The 14,212-nt window shown below is 49.5% G+C and overlaps 1 protein-coding gene across 1 annotated transcript in view; it reads right to left on the reverse strand.

Annotated features, from left to right (window-relative positions):
• Window positions 1-994: 994 nt before the first annotated feature.
• PTH1R (parathyroid hormone 1 receptor) overlaps window positions 995-14,212 on the reverse strand; it is an 89,564-nt gene continuing 76,346 nt past the window's right edge. The window contains exons 8-13 of the mRNA XM_054390119.1: window positions 12,844-12,904; window positions 11,946-12,012; window positions 6,841-6,935; window positions 3,628-3,769; window positions 2,589-2,630; window positions 995-1,357 (exon numbers count right to left, since the gene is read on the reverse strand). Of these exons, the coding sequence (XP_054246094.1) occupies window positions 995-1,357; window positions 2,589-2,630; window positions 3,628-3,769; window positions 6,841-6,935; window positions 11,946-12,012; window positions 12,844-12,904 (770 nt within the window). The remainder of the gene's footprint in view (window positions 1,358-2,588; window positions 2,631-3,627; window positions 3,770-6,840; window positions 6,936-11,945; window positions 12,013-12,843; window positions 12,905-14,212) is intronic.

The raw sequence follows: 14,212 nt of genomic DNA on the forward strand, positions 1-14,212 counted from the left end.
ATAAACCCCATTGAAGTCTGTTTCCATCAGCAGCCACAGAAGGCTGCCCTCTGAATTGATTTTAGCCACATGCACACAGGCACCACCACCTCCCCCACCCCCTGCCCCAAGATCTGCCCAGCCTCACCCCACTTGGTGAGTCCTCTGCTGCTTCTGGAAGAACAAAAACATCACATCCTCTGATACCTACATTTCCCACCCTCAGACTGCACTGCTTCCTGGCTTGCTGCTGGGACTCTCAGGTCAGGGCAAGCAGAGCAGAGTTTTCTACCTGCAGCCAGCACCCATCAGCTGTTAACCCTGCCCACCCCAGAGGAGCATTTTGGCAAGGAGTGAGATGGCCCCAGGGCAGGACACACAATGTGTTGAACACTTGGCTGGATGAGCAGGCAGCTCTGACCTCCAAGAGGTCCTGGTCAATGTCCTGTGTGTTACCAGGCAGACTTTACAGGGACAGAGCAAACCAAACTGAAGAGTTTGATGCCCAGGGTGACTTGTGCCCTGGCCAGAAGATGCCATTGTACACTCCTGGGGTGGCTTGTACCCTCACAAGAAGGTGGCACTGTACACTCCCCACAAGACTCTTGCTTTTCTGGCTGAGCCTGCTGTCCTACTTGGCTGCCCAGGCTCTCCAGGAGGCTCCAGGACCACGGTGCTGCTTCGCAAGCCTCCCTCCTCAGCTCTCAGTATCTCTGTGGTTCGTCTGGGCTGGACAGCCCCTGCTCCATCAGCACCAGGGAGGCCTGGATCACCAAGCAGACAGAGGTGACCCACAGCTGGCCACACTAGAAGCTCACTTCTCTTTCCCGATAGAACTTAACCTCTCGTTCCACAGAAGAGAGAATCTGTATGGAAACCTTTGGCATCCAATGTGTGGCCTGATCCTCTTCTGCCCACTAAATGCTCTCCAGGAACCTTTCTCATACTTTTGCTTCTTTGGTTGTCTCTTTTTTTTCTTTTTTTTTTTTCTTTTTTTAAGATCTCCTCCCTCTCTTTACATCACTGTCTCTCTTTCTTCTTCAACAAGCACTGTGGGTCTGTCTCCATCATAAAGCCCAGAGCCGTTCAGGTACTCCTCATCTTTGTTGTACTGCTCTGGGCCAGAGGAAGGCATGGAGTTCTCAGAAATGGACCCATTTTTAACATAACCTGGCAAATTCCGGTGCCCATTGAGGGTCCCTGGTATCAGTCTCGTGTTGAGGTGGAGAGCAAGTGCTCCTCTTGTGGCTACATTTGTGATGCTGGTGTGGGAAACCATTGGTCCATAACTGTAGGTTGTGCTCCCACTCCTTGCTTTCCTTTTAAAGTCAAGTGCTAATGTCCACCTGCTCCATGACTTCTTGATTTCTGCTTGGACCTGAGAGACAAGGAGGGGAAAACAAATGTGAGTGGGAGAGGAGGAGGGTAGAGAGTACCAGGAGGAGGGTAGAGACTGCCAGAAGGAGGTAGCAGCTGAGAGACAAGGAGGGGAAAACAAATGTGAGTGGGAGAGGAGAAGGGTAGAGAGTATCAGAAGGAGGTAGCAACCGAAGGCAGAATGGGTGAGGGACTCTCTAGGGCGTGAAAGTGGAAGGAACAGGAAATTCAGGCAAAATCTGCCCTTTTCAGATGAACTATGTGATCCTGGGAAGTTTGAATGGATGAAATCATCTAAGGAAATGGGGAAATCATCTAAGAAAATGGGGAATTATCTAAGAAAATGGGGAATTATCTAAGAAAATAGGGAAATATCTAAGAAAATGGGGAAATATCTAAGAAAATAGGAAATCATCTAAGAAAATAGGGAAATACCTAAGAAACCAAGGAAACATCTAAGAACCTGGGTGCTAAGTCTCTCCCAAGGCTAAGGGATGGGGACCAGCACATTAGGAGAGACACTACCTTGAGTGTCAAAGTGGGATGAACCACCTTCAACTAGAAATTTCCTCTAGAAAGGAGTTATCTGACTACTTCAGACTGTTTATCCCACTTCTGGATGGCTAAAATCTCCTTATGGGCTTTATGCTGTAGAACACCAGCAGCATATTTGGAGTTGCATTTTCCCCTCAAAATCCATCCATTTGAGCCAACCCAGCCTTATGCTGGGCCATGAAAGAGGCTCTGTCCTCCTGGTGTGCATCCACTGACCATCTAGTTTCTTACTTTGCAGCCATAAAGGTAATGAATAGCAGCAAAGACATGAAAGAGGAAAAAGAAAAGGTCAAAAAGGCCTGGACAACCAGAAGAACTTGTTGGTTTGGTAGGTGCTCCATCAATCCACTTCTCTTCCTACCACAGGTCTGAAATTAAGCAGCACTACAAAGCATTTGCGCTGGGAAAAGAAAACAAAACCACTTTTTTTTTCCTTTTTGGGTCTCCTTTTACTCCTTCCAGTGGCTCATTTATTAGTGACATGTTGACCTGGATGTCTTCCATGTCCAAAACTGAGGGTTATGAACTTTCTAGGTGGGTCTGAGAGCTGTCACTGAATGCTAAAGCAGGGCTGTGTCTCTAGAAGAAGTGAGGGAATGTTGCTGTGCATCCTTCTTATTGTGTGTCTGGAGCTCAGCTAAAGAAGAAAGGAAAGAATTAAGAAGCTGGAGACTCACCTCTCCATTGCAAAAACAGTATATGATGGCAACAAAAAATCCCTAGGAGGAAGCATAAAAAACATGTTAAGGTTAATCTTGCTGAGTGTGACTTAACCTTTCCTGCTGGAGCTGCCCAGTGTCCTGGTGCACTCCTGAATCAATGACATTCATCACAGGTTGTTTATAATATGTGTAAGGAACATAGCACAGCTCAGTAGCACGTGAGGGACAAGGACAACTTCCCTGAGGGCTGCTGACAAAGTAGAGAGGATGTGGAAATCTCCTGGATTGTGGCTTGTAGAGTGTGGAATCATCAAAGGAACTGAAATGTGAGGAAATAATCCTCATCTTTCTGGTGGCCAAGCTTTTTGGTGCTCTAAAGCCAGCTGAAGATAAGCCAGCATGTGCCCAGGTGGCCAAGAAAGTCACCAGCATCCTGCCTTGGATCAGCTGTGGTGTGGTCAGCAGGACTAGAGAGATGATTGCCTTTTTTTGGTTGTTTTTTTTTTTTTTTTTTTTTTTTTTTGTTGGACACTCTGAGCCCTTAAATGTTGTGGTTTGGAAGTATAAAGCATGCTTGATACCAAAATACTGTGAAATCATCTTGGGGGTGAATTCTGGTGGGAGGTAAACCCAGCCCTGCTCCCAAGACAACTTTTCACTCTCAGCAGGAGCCTGGAGCAGCTCTGTGAGGAGCAGAGGCTGAGAGCCCTGGGGCTGAGAGCCTGGAGGAGAGCAGCCCCAGAGGGGAGCTGAGCAATAGCCAGGAGGTTCCATCTGAACAGGAGGAGAAACTTCTTTGGTGTGAGGTTGCTGGAGCCCTGTCCCAGGCTGCCCAGAGAGGTTGTGGAGTCTCCTTGTGTGGAAAGATTCCAACCCCCCCTGGGCATTGTGCTCCTGGGCAAGCTGCTGTGGGTGCCCTGCTGGAGCAGGGGCTTGGACTGGGTGCTCTCCAGAGGTCCCTTCCAACCCCTCCCCATGGTGGGATTCTGGGATTTCCCTCTTGTCTCCATTAAATTTCTCATTGTTTGCCCCCCTAGATCAAGAGTTACAATACCTGGAAAGAGTTGAAGAGCATTTCATAGTGCATTTGGACTTGCCAAAGAATCCCTGACACGTCTGTGTATGGCATAGCCATGAAAACAATGTAGTGAACACCAAACAGAGGCATAAGGACGAGGGTAGATTTCAGCAGCTTCCTGTAGCAAGAAGGAAGGAGAAAGACACAAAGATCAGTGAGTGGAATGAACTTCCCAACCAGGCTCATCCATCTCGTCCTTGGGCACAAGTTGTGTATCATTCTGTCCTTGCTTACATGTCCCCTGGGGCTTGGACCTCTTACACAGACATCATGTCCACCTGTAATTTCAAACTGTTTCTTCTCCTCTGGCAGGGGAATCAACCCAGTCCATCCTGCAGCATGTCTTGGTGTGCTGGTCTAACCCTCTCCACATAGAATCATAGAATTGTTAGGGCTGGAAGGGACCTCAAGGCTCATCCAGTTCCAACCCCCCTGCCATGGGCAGGGACACCTCACACTACAGCAGGTTGCTCACAGCCACATCCAGCCTGGCCTTAAAAACCTCCAGGCATGAGGCTTCCACCACCTCCCTGGGCAGCCTGTGCCAGTGTCTCACCACCCTCATGGGGAAGAATTTCTTCCTCACATCCAATCTGAATCTACCTACTTCTAGTTTTGTTCCATTCCCCCCAGTCCTATCACTCCCTGACACCCTAAAAAGTCCTTCCTCAGCTTTCTTGTAGACCCCTTCAGATACTGGAAGGCCACAAGAAGGTCTCCTCTGAGCCTTCTCTTCTCCAGCCTGAACAGTCCACATGCATGCCCCCATGTGATGCTGGTGCAGGTACTGGAGGTGAGGAGGCTCAGATGTCTTTTTTCAGCTTTGGGTCAGGATCATGGGTAGAAGGATGACTGGAAAGGAATTGTGGCAGCTGCTGGAAGCAGCCCTCTGGCACTAACTCCACTTTGTCCCAAAAGGATGGTTCTGCTTCAGCTTACACCAACTGGACATGGTCTTGTGCAACCTAGAATAGCTGACACTGTTTGAGTAGGGGGAGTTGGACTAAATGACCTCCAGAAGCCCCTTCCAACCTCAACCATTCTGTGGTTCCTGTTTGTTGAGGCAGAACATAAAGGTCCACCCTGGGTTAGTGCCTCCTGTGCAAAGAGCAGAGCTGGTGGAGGGAGGAGAGCAGAATCAAGAGAGAGAGATCCAGGTATGAAGAGGACATTGCACTCCAGGGCAAGCAGAAGGTGAGCACCAACAGAAGCTGCTTTGGACTACAGCATCACTTGGAAAGACCCTTTTAAAAGAGTGACTCCATCTCAACATGGGATCTATCCTGGGGACTGGGGGGAGGTACCATGCAACCCCCAGTTCTTGGCTGGGTTCCCTCCTGAAGGAACAACCCTTGCCTGGAAGTGATGTTAATTGAGGGATTAAACCTCCTGCCAAGAGCTACAGCAAGTCACCAAAGAGCAGGAGGTTATGGAGGAGGGCAGACACCACTACCAGAAAGACCCTGGACCTCCTCTTGTCCAGCAACTGGAAACCACCACTGAGGGAATTTAACACATTAAAAGGAGAGGTCTTCATCCAAACCATAATTAGCAGCAAGCTCCAGCCAGGGAGAAATAAATAAATAGATAAATCAGAGCCCTGACAGGTCAGCAGAGGAAAACACTGGGGTGTTCTCCTGCCAAATCTCATTCCTGCTCCAAAAGAAATGTCTTGTGTGTGGATGGCAGCAATGACCTCATGGTTTGTAGCCCAAATCATTCTCCTCTCCTCCTCCCCTGCATGTGTCATGCTGGTCAGTTGAAGCTCAGGAGTTTCTGAGAAGCTTTGGGAGCTCTCATGCAGCTGAAGGTGTCTCAGCAATCTGCTTTGTCTCTCCATTTTTTTTTTTTGACCCTGCTACAAATATCCGAAATTATCAAGAGAGAAGAAGCTGGCAGAACAAAGGGAAACAAAACAAACAAGAAATGCCAGATTTCCAGCAAAAAGTCCAGAAGAGAGTTTATTTTTTCACTTCAGCTGGCACAGCCTCTGAAGGGCAGATTTAAACCAACAGACCTGGCTTGCCACAGCACAGGAGGGAAAGAAATAGAAATACATAAATTCAAACAAGTTTTAGGGGCTTCCACAGCATAAACAATGCTTTGATTTTTCTACTCTTGGTTCAAGGCCAGCCCAGTCACTTCCAAATTGGCTGAGGAGGCTGAATTCCTCTCTTTAACCCATGAGGCAGGTCCCCAAGGTTGGATTCAAAATGTTTAGATGTTTAAACTGCTGTTGATTCCACCAGCACCCTGGTTTGGATCAGCAATAGTGTGGCCAGCAGGATTGTGTCCCTGGGCTGGGCACTGGTGAGGCCACACCTTGAATCCTGGGGTCAGTTTTAGACTTCTCACTCCAAGAAGGACATTGAGGAGCTGGAGCAGGTCCAGAGAAGGGCAATGAAGCTGGGGAAGGGTCTAGATCAGAAGTCTTGTGAGGAGCAGCTGAGGAACCTGGGTTTGTTCAGCATGGAGAAAAGGAAGCTGTGGGGAGACCTTCTGGCTCTCTCCAACTCCCTGTCTGGAGCCAGGTGGGGGTTGTTGTCTTCTCCCAAGGAACAAAGGATAGTGGCAAGTGGCCTTAAGTTACCCCAGGGGAGGTTTAGGTTGGACGTGAGGAACAATTTCTTCCCCTTGAGGCTTGTCAAGCCCTGTCCCAGGCTGCCCAGGGCAGTGGTGGAGTCCCCATCCCTGGAAATGTTCAAAGCCACACAGATGTGCTGCTGAATGACATGGTTCACTGATGGACTTGTCAGTCATTGAACCAGAGAATGCATTGGGTTGTGAGGGACCCTTGAAGGTCATCTCATCCAACCATGCTGCAGTGAGCAGGAACACCTTTAACTAAATCAGGTTGCTCAGGTCCCCATCAAGTCTGACCTTGAATGTCTCCAGGGATGGAGCCTCCACCACATCTCTGGGCAGCCTGTTCCAGTGTTGGGTTCATGATTGCACTTTATGATCTTAAAGGCCTGTCAGCATCTTAAGGATTCTCTTGTTCTGCGTTGCTAGGCTTGGAAGGCAGCATCCTTCCCATCTTATTGGAGGTGTCTGCAGTGTTGACACCATGAGCTAGTCATCCTCAGCTCCCTCTGAGGTCAAGGGGGTGAAACCAAGGCTTTGACATCTTCCAAGGAAGTGGAGAGGGTTGTGGTGGGTTGAAATTCCTCCCCCCCCAGCAGGACTCACCTGTACTGTTGTCTTGAGTCACACCTCCCTGCGTTCGTCTCTCGTAGTTTGGTTGCTAGGACTCTGATAATATTGATAAAAAGAATAAAATTTACCTGGAAGGGGTGGGGAGAGAAAGAAAACAAAACAAAACAAAGAAAAGAACAAAAGAAAACTGTTAAAAGAAGATCCAGGTGATGACAGTGTGGTGCACTCAGTGTGCTCCCCAAGGTGCTGTGGCAATGACCTGAGGGTGCTGTGTGCGAAGCTCCGCCTGGAAGAGGTTGGCCTGTGGAAGGGATGAGCTCCTCAGGGAAGAACTTGTGTTTGGTGGGAGCAGTCTGAATGGTTGGGGGAATGAAGGGAATGGTTTTCTTTGGGCACCTCACATTGAAACAGCTGCATCAGGAGCACTGCCCTATGGGGAGAGGCTGAGAGCCCTGGGGCTGTTCAGTCTGGAGAAGGCTGAGAGGGGATTGAATAAATGTTTATCAATAGCTGAGGGCTGGGGTCAGGAGGGAGGGGACAGGCTCTGCTCAGCTGCAGATAGAAACTCCAACACAGCAGGTTCCACCTCAACAGGAGGAGGAACTTCTTGACTGTGAGGGTCACAGAGTCCTGGAAAAGGCTGCCCAGAGAGGTTGTGGAGTCTCCTTCTCTGGAGACTTTCAAGATCCATCTGGATGTGTTCCTGTGTGACCTGTGCTGGATTCTCTGGTCCTGCTCTGGCAGGGGGGTTGGACTGGAAGATCTCTAGAGGTCCCTTTCAACCCCTAACATCCTGGAATCCTATGATCAGAGCTGGCCAGCCCAGTGACATCTGATAACTGATATGATGTCAAGATGTAGGGCAATGCTTAGCAGGCATGCCACAGACAGCTCTCAGCACTTGTCACATCACCTTGCTTGAAGGTTCCATATGGGTAGGGGTCACTTCTGCAACCTCTTAAATCTCTCAAACTTAGTTCAGGGTCTAGAGAGCAGACCAAAGGAGGTTGTGCTTGCTTCTTTCAGCCCACCTGAGATGAAGATGTCCTCAAGCTAAAAGAAGCAGTAGGAGGATTCCTTTCCATATTTCCAGGTCAAGAAGATCCAGGACCATGATTTAGACATGGTAGACCTAACCAGAGATGGTAGACCTAACCAGAGATGACAGACCAAGAGTGCACAAGGGCAACACAGCTGTGAAACTTGTTGTATGTCTACTGCTAAGCCTGCCTCTGGAGGAGTGGTTAAGATGGACCAGACAAGGAGCCTAAGGAGGGAAAATATCTACCTGGGGAACCACATCTATGAACCCATCTTGGGGCCAGCTGCTCAGCCAAGCTGATCACAGAATCACAGAATGTTAGGGGTTGGAAGGGACCTCAAAAGCTCATCCAGTCCAACCCCCCTGCCAGAGCAGGATCAGCTTGAGCAGGTCACACAGGAACACATCCAGGTGGGTTTTGAATATCTCCAGAGAAGGAGCATCCACAACCCCCAATTGGAACAGCCTGTTCCAGTGTTCCATCACCCTCATAGTGAAGATTTTTTAACTCCTGGTTCCATGGAACTTGCTATGCCTCAACTCCCACCATTGCCTCTTGTGTTGTCCTTGGGCATCACCCAGCAGAGCCTGGCTCCAGCCTCTGGGTACTCACCCTGCACATCTTTATCAACATGAATGAGGTCACCTCTCAGGCTCCTCTTCTCCAAGCTAAAGAGCCCTCAGCTCCCTCAGGCTCTCCTCCTAAGGGAGATGTTCCACTCCCTTCATCATTTTTATCCTACAGGAAGGTGCTTGAGGAGAACCATGCAGCAAAAGTAAGGGCAACACCTGATGGCTACATTGCCACTTGGCAGAGATGAGGCATGTGGAGATGTTTGAAGGTCCCCAGCCTTTTGGGGCTCTTTAGAGATTGGATTCACCAAGGCTGGGGTTATACCTGCTGCCACCCCAGACAAAGCCATTCTTGGGTCTTTGGCAAGGCCACAAGCAGAACCATTGTGTGACTCTCTGGACTGGGCAGATCCACTCTTCTGGACTATTGCTGGTGTCCCTGGGTGTCTCTGGAGGCTTGCAGTAGTCATTTGGCTTCTCAAATGCCAGCAGAGCAGCATTTCAAGGAAAAGAAATTATGATGCCACACACAGGCTTGTAGTTTTGTGCCAGAAGGGACCATTGTGAACCTCTAGCTTGATGTCCTGCAGAACACAGTCCATCAGACCTTCTTGTGTTCGTTTTTGTTTGAGCCACAGCAGGTCTGGGTTTCAGTCTTTCCATGATGGAGATCCTACCACAGCCATTGGTAAAGCTCATTCCAAAGCTCAATTATCCTCCCTGGTAAAACAAGAAGTTCCCTGAGCTGATGAAGGAGCAGGGTTTGGTTTGCAATGGCTTTGTCTTCTGTGGTTGGATTCCTTCTCCTTTAATGAGGTGCAAGTCCATTTTGAACAGCTCTGCTTTGTGTGGAACAGGGGGGTGAGGTCCTCCCACAGCCTCTCCCTTGAAGGGCCATTAGGAGAATTTCTTTCCCTTATCTCTTTTGAGTGTTTCCATGAGGGCTGTGGGAATTGAGCATCCATGCAACCTCATTCTCTTAGCTGCATTTGCTTGGAATTTACTGACTGGCACATAAAAAAGGTCTACCAGATAAACCAACAAGCAGAGGAGGACATAGTCTGGGAGGCAAATGATTCATGTTTTTTGGTAACCAATCTCAAAGGCAAAATTAAGTAATCAATTAAGTTAGGCAGCCTTTGTTTCTTCTGTGAAATTTTCTAGCTTCAAAGCCTCCCAAGTGGGAATCTTGTTCTGCATTTGTTGGCCAAATTGAAGATGTCCAGACCAAGGGGCAGCTGAGGGAACTGAGGTTGTTCAGCCTGGAGCAAAGGAGGCTGAGGAGAGACCTCCTGGCTCTCTACAACCCCCTGAAAGGAGGCTGGAGCCAGGTTAGGGACTGTCTCTTCTCCCTAGTATCAGGTGACAGAATCAGAGGAAATGGCTTCAAATTGTGCCAGGGGAGGGTTAGGTTGGAGATGAGGAAAATTTTTTTCCTGCCAGAGTGTTCAGGGATTGGAACAGGCTGCCCAGGGAAGTAATGGAGTCACCACCCCTGGAGGTGCTCAAGAAATGGGGAGGGACTTTTTAGGATCTCAGGTAGTGACAGGACTGGGGGGAAGTGGGGAGATTCAGACTGGAAGTGAGGAAGAAGTTCTTCCCCATGAGAGTGGTAAGAGCCTGGAATGGGTTGTGCAGGGAGGTGGTTGAGGCCCCATCCCTGGAGGTGTTTGCAGCCAGGCTGGATGAGGCTCTGGCCAGCCTGATGTAGTGTGAGGTGTCCCTGCCCATGGCAGGGGGGTTGGAACTGGCTGAGCCTTGTGGTCCCTTCCAACCCTGACTGATTCTATGATTCTATGAAATGTGTGGCCATGGCATTTTGGGTCATGGTTTGGTGGCCATGGTGGTGTGGAGTTGATGGTTGGACTCAATGATCCTAGAAAGCTTTTCCAACTGAAACAGTTCTAGGATTCTGTGACTGTCAAAGTCAGGAGGGAAACTCCTCTGGCTTCCTGATATATGTGCTGAGTTTTCAAAGCAATCCAGGCAACTGAAGAACACCAAAGTCAGCAGCTTGGGGGAGGGATCTGCAAGCCACTCACCCTTCAAACCCTCTGCAAGTACACCCAGAAAATGCCTGCCTGAGTCCAGCCACGTTTGACCAGCCAGTGTGGGAACTGGAAAAGCAGCCAAGGGAACAATATGAACCCACAGAAATCCAACAGACAGCAACCCACAGAATATTTCTGCATGAGCAATGAGCTGCCTTTGCAAACAGCCATGGTGCAAGCACAGCAGAGCCTCCTGCAGAAACATCATTTTTATGAGAACCAGCCTCAATTGAGCTCTTTCTCCTCTGCTAATTGGCCTTTAAATTAAATGCAAGGAGGTTGCTGGCATCCATCTAGCTGAACTATCTGAACTTTCTTCTCCAGCCTGCTGTTTCATCTCCATTGACCATGATGTGGGCTTGGTGATTCTTTTCTTCCATGGTGCAGAACTAATGGCTAGAGCCAGGTGGAGAATTTCCACCCAAAGGAAAGTCTGATGGACAAAAAAAAAGCTCCCCCAGGCCCATAGCAGCTTCACCTAATCACACATGTGAGCACAGCCACCTCAGAAACCTTCCTGCTGTTTGTATGCAGATGGTCTGACTTTCTTCTCACCTACACTGGTCATCTTCCAAGGCCTCCTGGCTTGTGTTTCAGAAGGAAGTACACAGAGATTGATGTGCAGTCCTCTGGAGACTCTAGAGAATTTCTTACTGACTCCTCTCAGCTACTCTGGATGAATATAAAGGGGGACTAGGATGTGTGGGAATGGGCAAGCTCTTCTGCATGGACTCCTTTGACCACCTATGAGAACCACAGAGAACCTCAGAGGAAGGAAAAAGAGTAACTGATGAAAATGGTGGGAGCAGGTTCTCTGGCTGATCAGGCCCTTGCTCAAGCAAGCACAAGAGTAGCCACCAAATTCCCCTTGTGCACATAATCACATCTCGTAAAGACCTCTCCAGCTTCTGAGAGCTCAGTTCTGTGTCTGGATGGTGTCACTTTCATCCTTTCTGTCCCCTCTGGCTCCTGGGTGAAGCATGAAGTAATCCTCCACCATGCCTGATCATAGCTGATGATCAGACATGAGCAGCATCTCCATCTTCCAGGTATCCCAAACTTCTGCTAGCTCAGAAACCATCTGATGATACAGAAACATGCCTGGAGAAAAGGCCTGGTCCAGCTACAGCATCCAAATTCCAGTTCTTCCCACTGGAGCTGCCTGGTGAGAACATGTTACGACCCTTGAGGGTTTCCAGTATCACATGGACTGGAAATATTGACCTGAATGTTTGATTTTAGGGTCTTACCCCTGTGCCACTTTTCTCTCCCAAGCAGAACTTCAAGCTGCTCACAAACCACACCCAGCTATCAAACTTAGAGGTGGGTCAAATATAACCTGGACATACAGAGATTCCACACCATGAATGCAGGAGCTGTGTACAACAAGGTCACAGCCTGGCTCAGCTCTTCCCACCAAGCCTGCAGGGACCAAAGGCACAACCTCCCCCCTCCAGCCAGCCAGTACTCACCACGATAGCTGCCAGGATGGGCACCTGAATAATCCATTTTAAATTGCCAGCACTCAAGTCCCAACACCTGGGAAGAGATTGAGATCCCATCAGGAAATCACTTCCACAAAAGGAAGGCAAGTTAACTATCCTGCTAGGATAAAGCTCCCCTGTCCTTCCTCTGCCCCTGTCTTCAGTCAGCAAGGCTCAGAAACTGCCCTTCTGCTATTGCTATGCTACTCAAAACTGGAACCACTACATTTAAAGGCAGGCTCTGCAGGTGGTGGACCAGCTCGTTCCACAGTCATCAAGACTTAGAATCATAGAAACCTTTTGGTTGGAAGTGGTCATAGAGTCCAACCCTTAACCCAGCACTGCCAGGCAACCACCAAACCATGGCCCTCAGCACCACAGCTCCATGGCTTTGAAACCCCTCCAGGGATGGGGACTCCACCACTGCCCTGGGAAATCTGGGCTAGGGCTTGACAACCCTCAAGGGGAAGAAATTGTTCCTCATGTCCAACCTAAACCTCCCTTGGGGCAACTTGAAGCCATTTCCTCTTGTCTTGTTCCTTAGGAGAAGAGACCACCTTGCAGAGAGCAAGGAGGACCCCTCAGCCTCCTTTTCTCCATGTGGAACAACGCCAGGTCTCTCAGTGGCTTCTCACAAGATGCCTCACCAGCTCTGGACCCTTCATCAGCTTGGTTGCCATTTTCTGGACAAGCTCCAGCACCTCAGTGTCTGGGAAAGAGGCAACCACTTCACCCCTCCCTGCCACACACCCCTCCAGAGAAACACTCCTGACTTTGCATGGTTCCTTTTGTGCTTTTGGTTCCCCCACAAAGCCACCACCACCAAACCCCCTCCCCCAAACCCATCACACAGCAGAGGAAGAAGAGGGAATCCAAGGTGACTTACTCTGTGTCAGCTAGAGTGGCTCTCACGCTGGCCCACGCTGTAACAAACACAGCAGGGAGTCCTGCAAAGAAACACAGGACAGATGGGGTGGGGAGCTGGCCAGAGGCTTCTGCTACCATCAGCCCAGCTGGAGTGGGCTGGAAGAAGGTAGAAGGAGCACTTGTTACATATTCAGGCATAATTTTAAATAACAAATTACTTGTGTGTTTTGTTTTGATAAATTATTTAAACGTTCAGGAATAATTCAAGACCAGTTCTGGGATCCTGAGTTCAGGAGAAACAAAGAACTTCAGGAGAGAGTCCAGCAGAAGTTGCAAAGCTGCTGAGGGGCCTGGAGCAGCTCTGTGAGGAGCAAAGGCTGAGAGCCCTGGGGCTGAGAGCCTGGAGGAGAGCAGCCCCAGAGGGGAGCTGAGCAATGCTCAGCAAGAGCTAAAGGGAGCATGGGGGGCAAGAGGCTGGGGCCAGACTCTGCTCAGTGGTGCCCAGGGACAGCACAAGGGGCAATGAACACAAACTGGAACCCTCCTGCAGGAGGTTCCATCTGAACAGGAGGAGAAAGTCGTTTAGTGTGAGGGTGCTGGAGCCCTGTCCCAGGCTGCTCACTCTTCAGATATCTCTAAACATTGATAAGATCTCATCTCAGGCTGCTGGTCTCCAGGCTCAACAGCCCCAGGTCTTTCCCCAGCAGACAGTTGCTCCAATCCCTTCACCATCCTCTTAACCCCCCCTTGGACACTCTCTAGTATCTCCCTGTCCCTCTTGAACTGGGAAGCTCCAAACTGACCACAGCATGATGGTTGCAGGATGATGGCTGCAAAATCCTCTATCCAGAGGTTTCCTTCCAGGCAAACCATCCTGATTTCATCCCAGTTCCACCCAGCATCATTCTTCCCTCCCCCCCCGTGCAAAGCAACAGCATCACCCAACACCCAAATGCAGCCCTTTATTTATTTTTGGAGGGCCTAGTTCTGCTTTATTTGTACAACCAAGTCCCCCAACTGGCTTCCCTTTAGAAGGCAGGATCAAACCCACAGTAGCTTCCACAAATTCAAGCAGAATGATCTCTTTCAGGTGCTGGGGGGGGGGGAGGGGGGTGGGAGGGGGGGAAAAATTAAATAATCAAATCAGAACGTAAATAAAAGGGACATTTATCACCAGGGACTGTAAATATGCTGTTCACAGTGGAAGCTGCCCGGGGCTGGGCGCGTAGGCAGACGCTTAACTTTCAGCATGCACTTAAGTCTCATTAGGGTGCTTAAAGGTTTTCCTGACCACGGGCGCTCGGCAGGGGCTGGGCGGGCTGGGGGCGGGGTGCGGAGCAGGGACGCCTGTTCCCTGCCTAGGTGGGACAACGGGGCTCTTATCTTGG

This window comes from Indicator indicator, chromosome 20, assembly GCF_027791375.1.
Source record: "Indicator indicator isolate 239-I01 chromosome 20, UM_Iind_1.1, whole genome shotgun sequence".
Lineage (NCBI taxonomy): Eukaryota > Metazoa > Chordata > Aves > Piciformes > Indicatoridae > Indicator > Indicator indicator.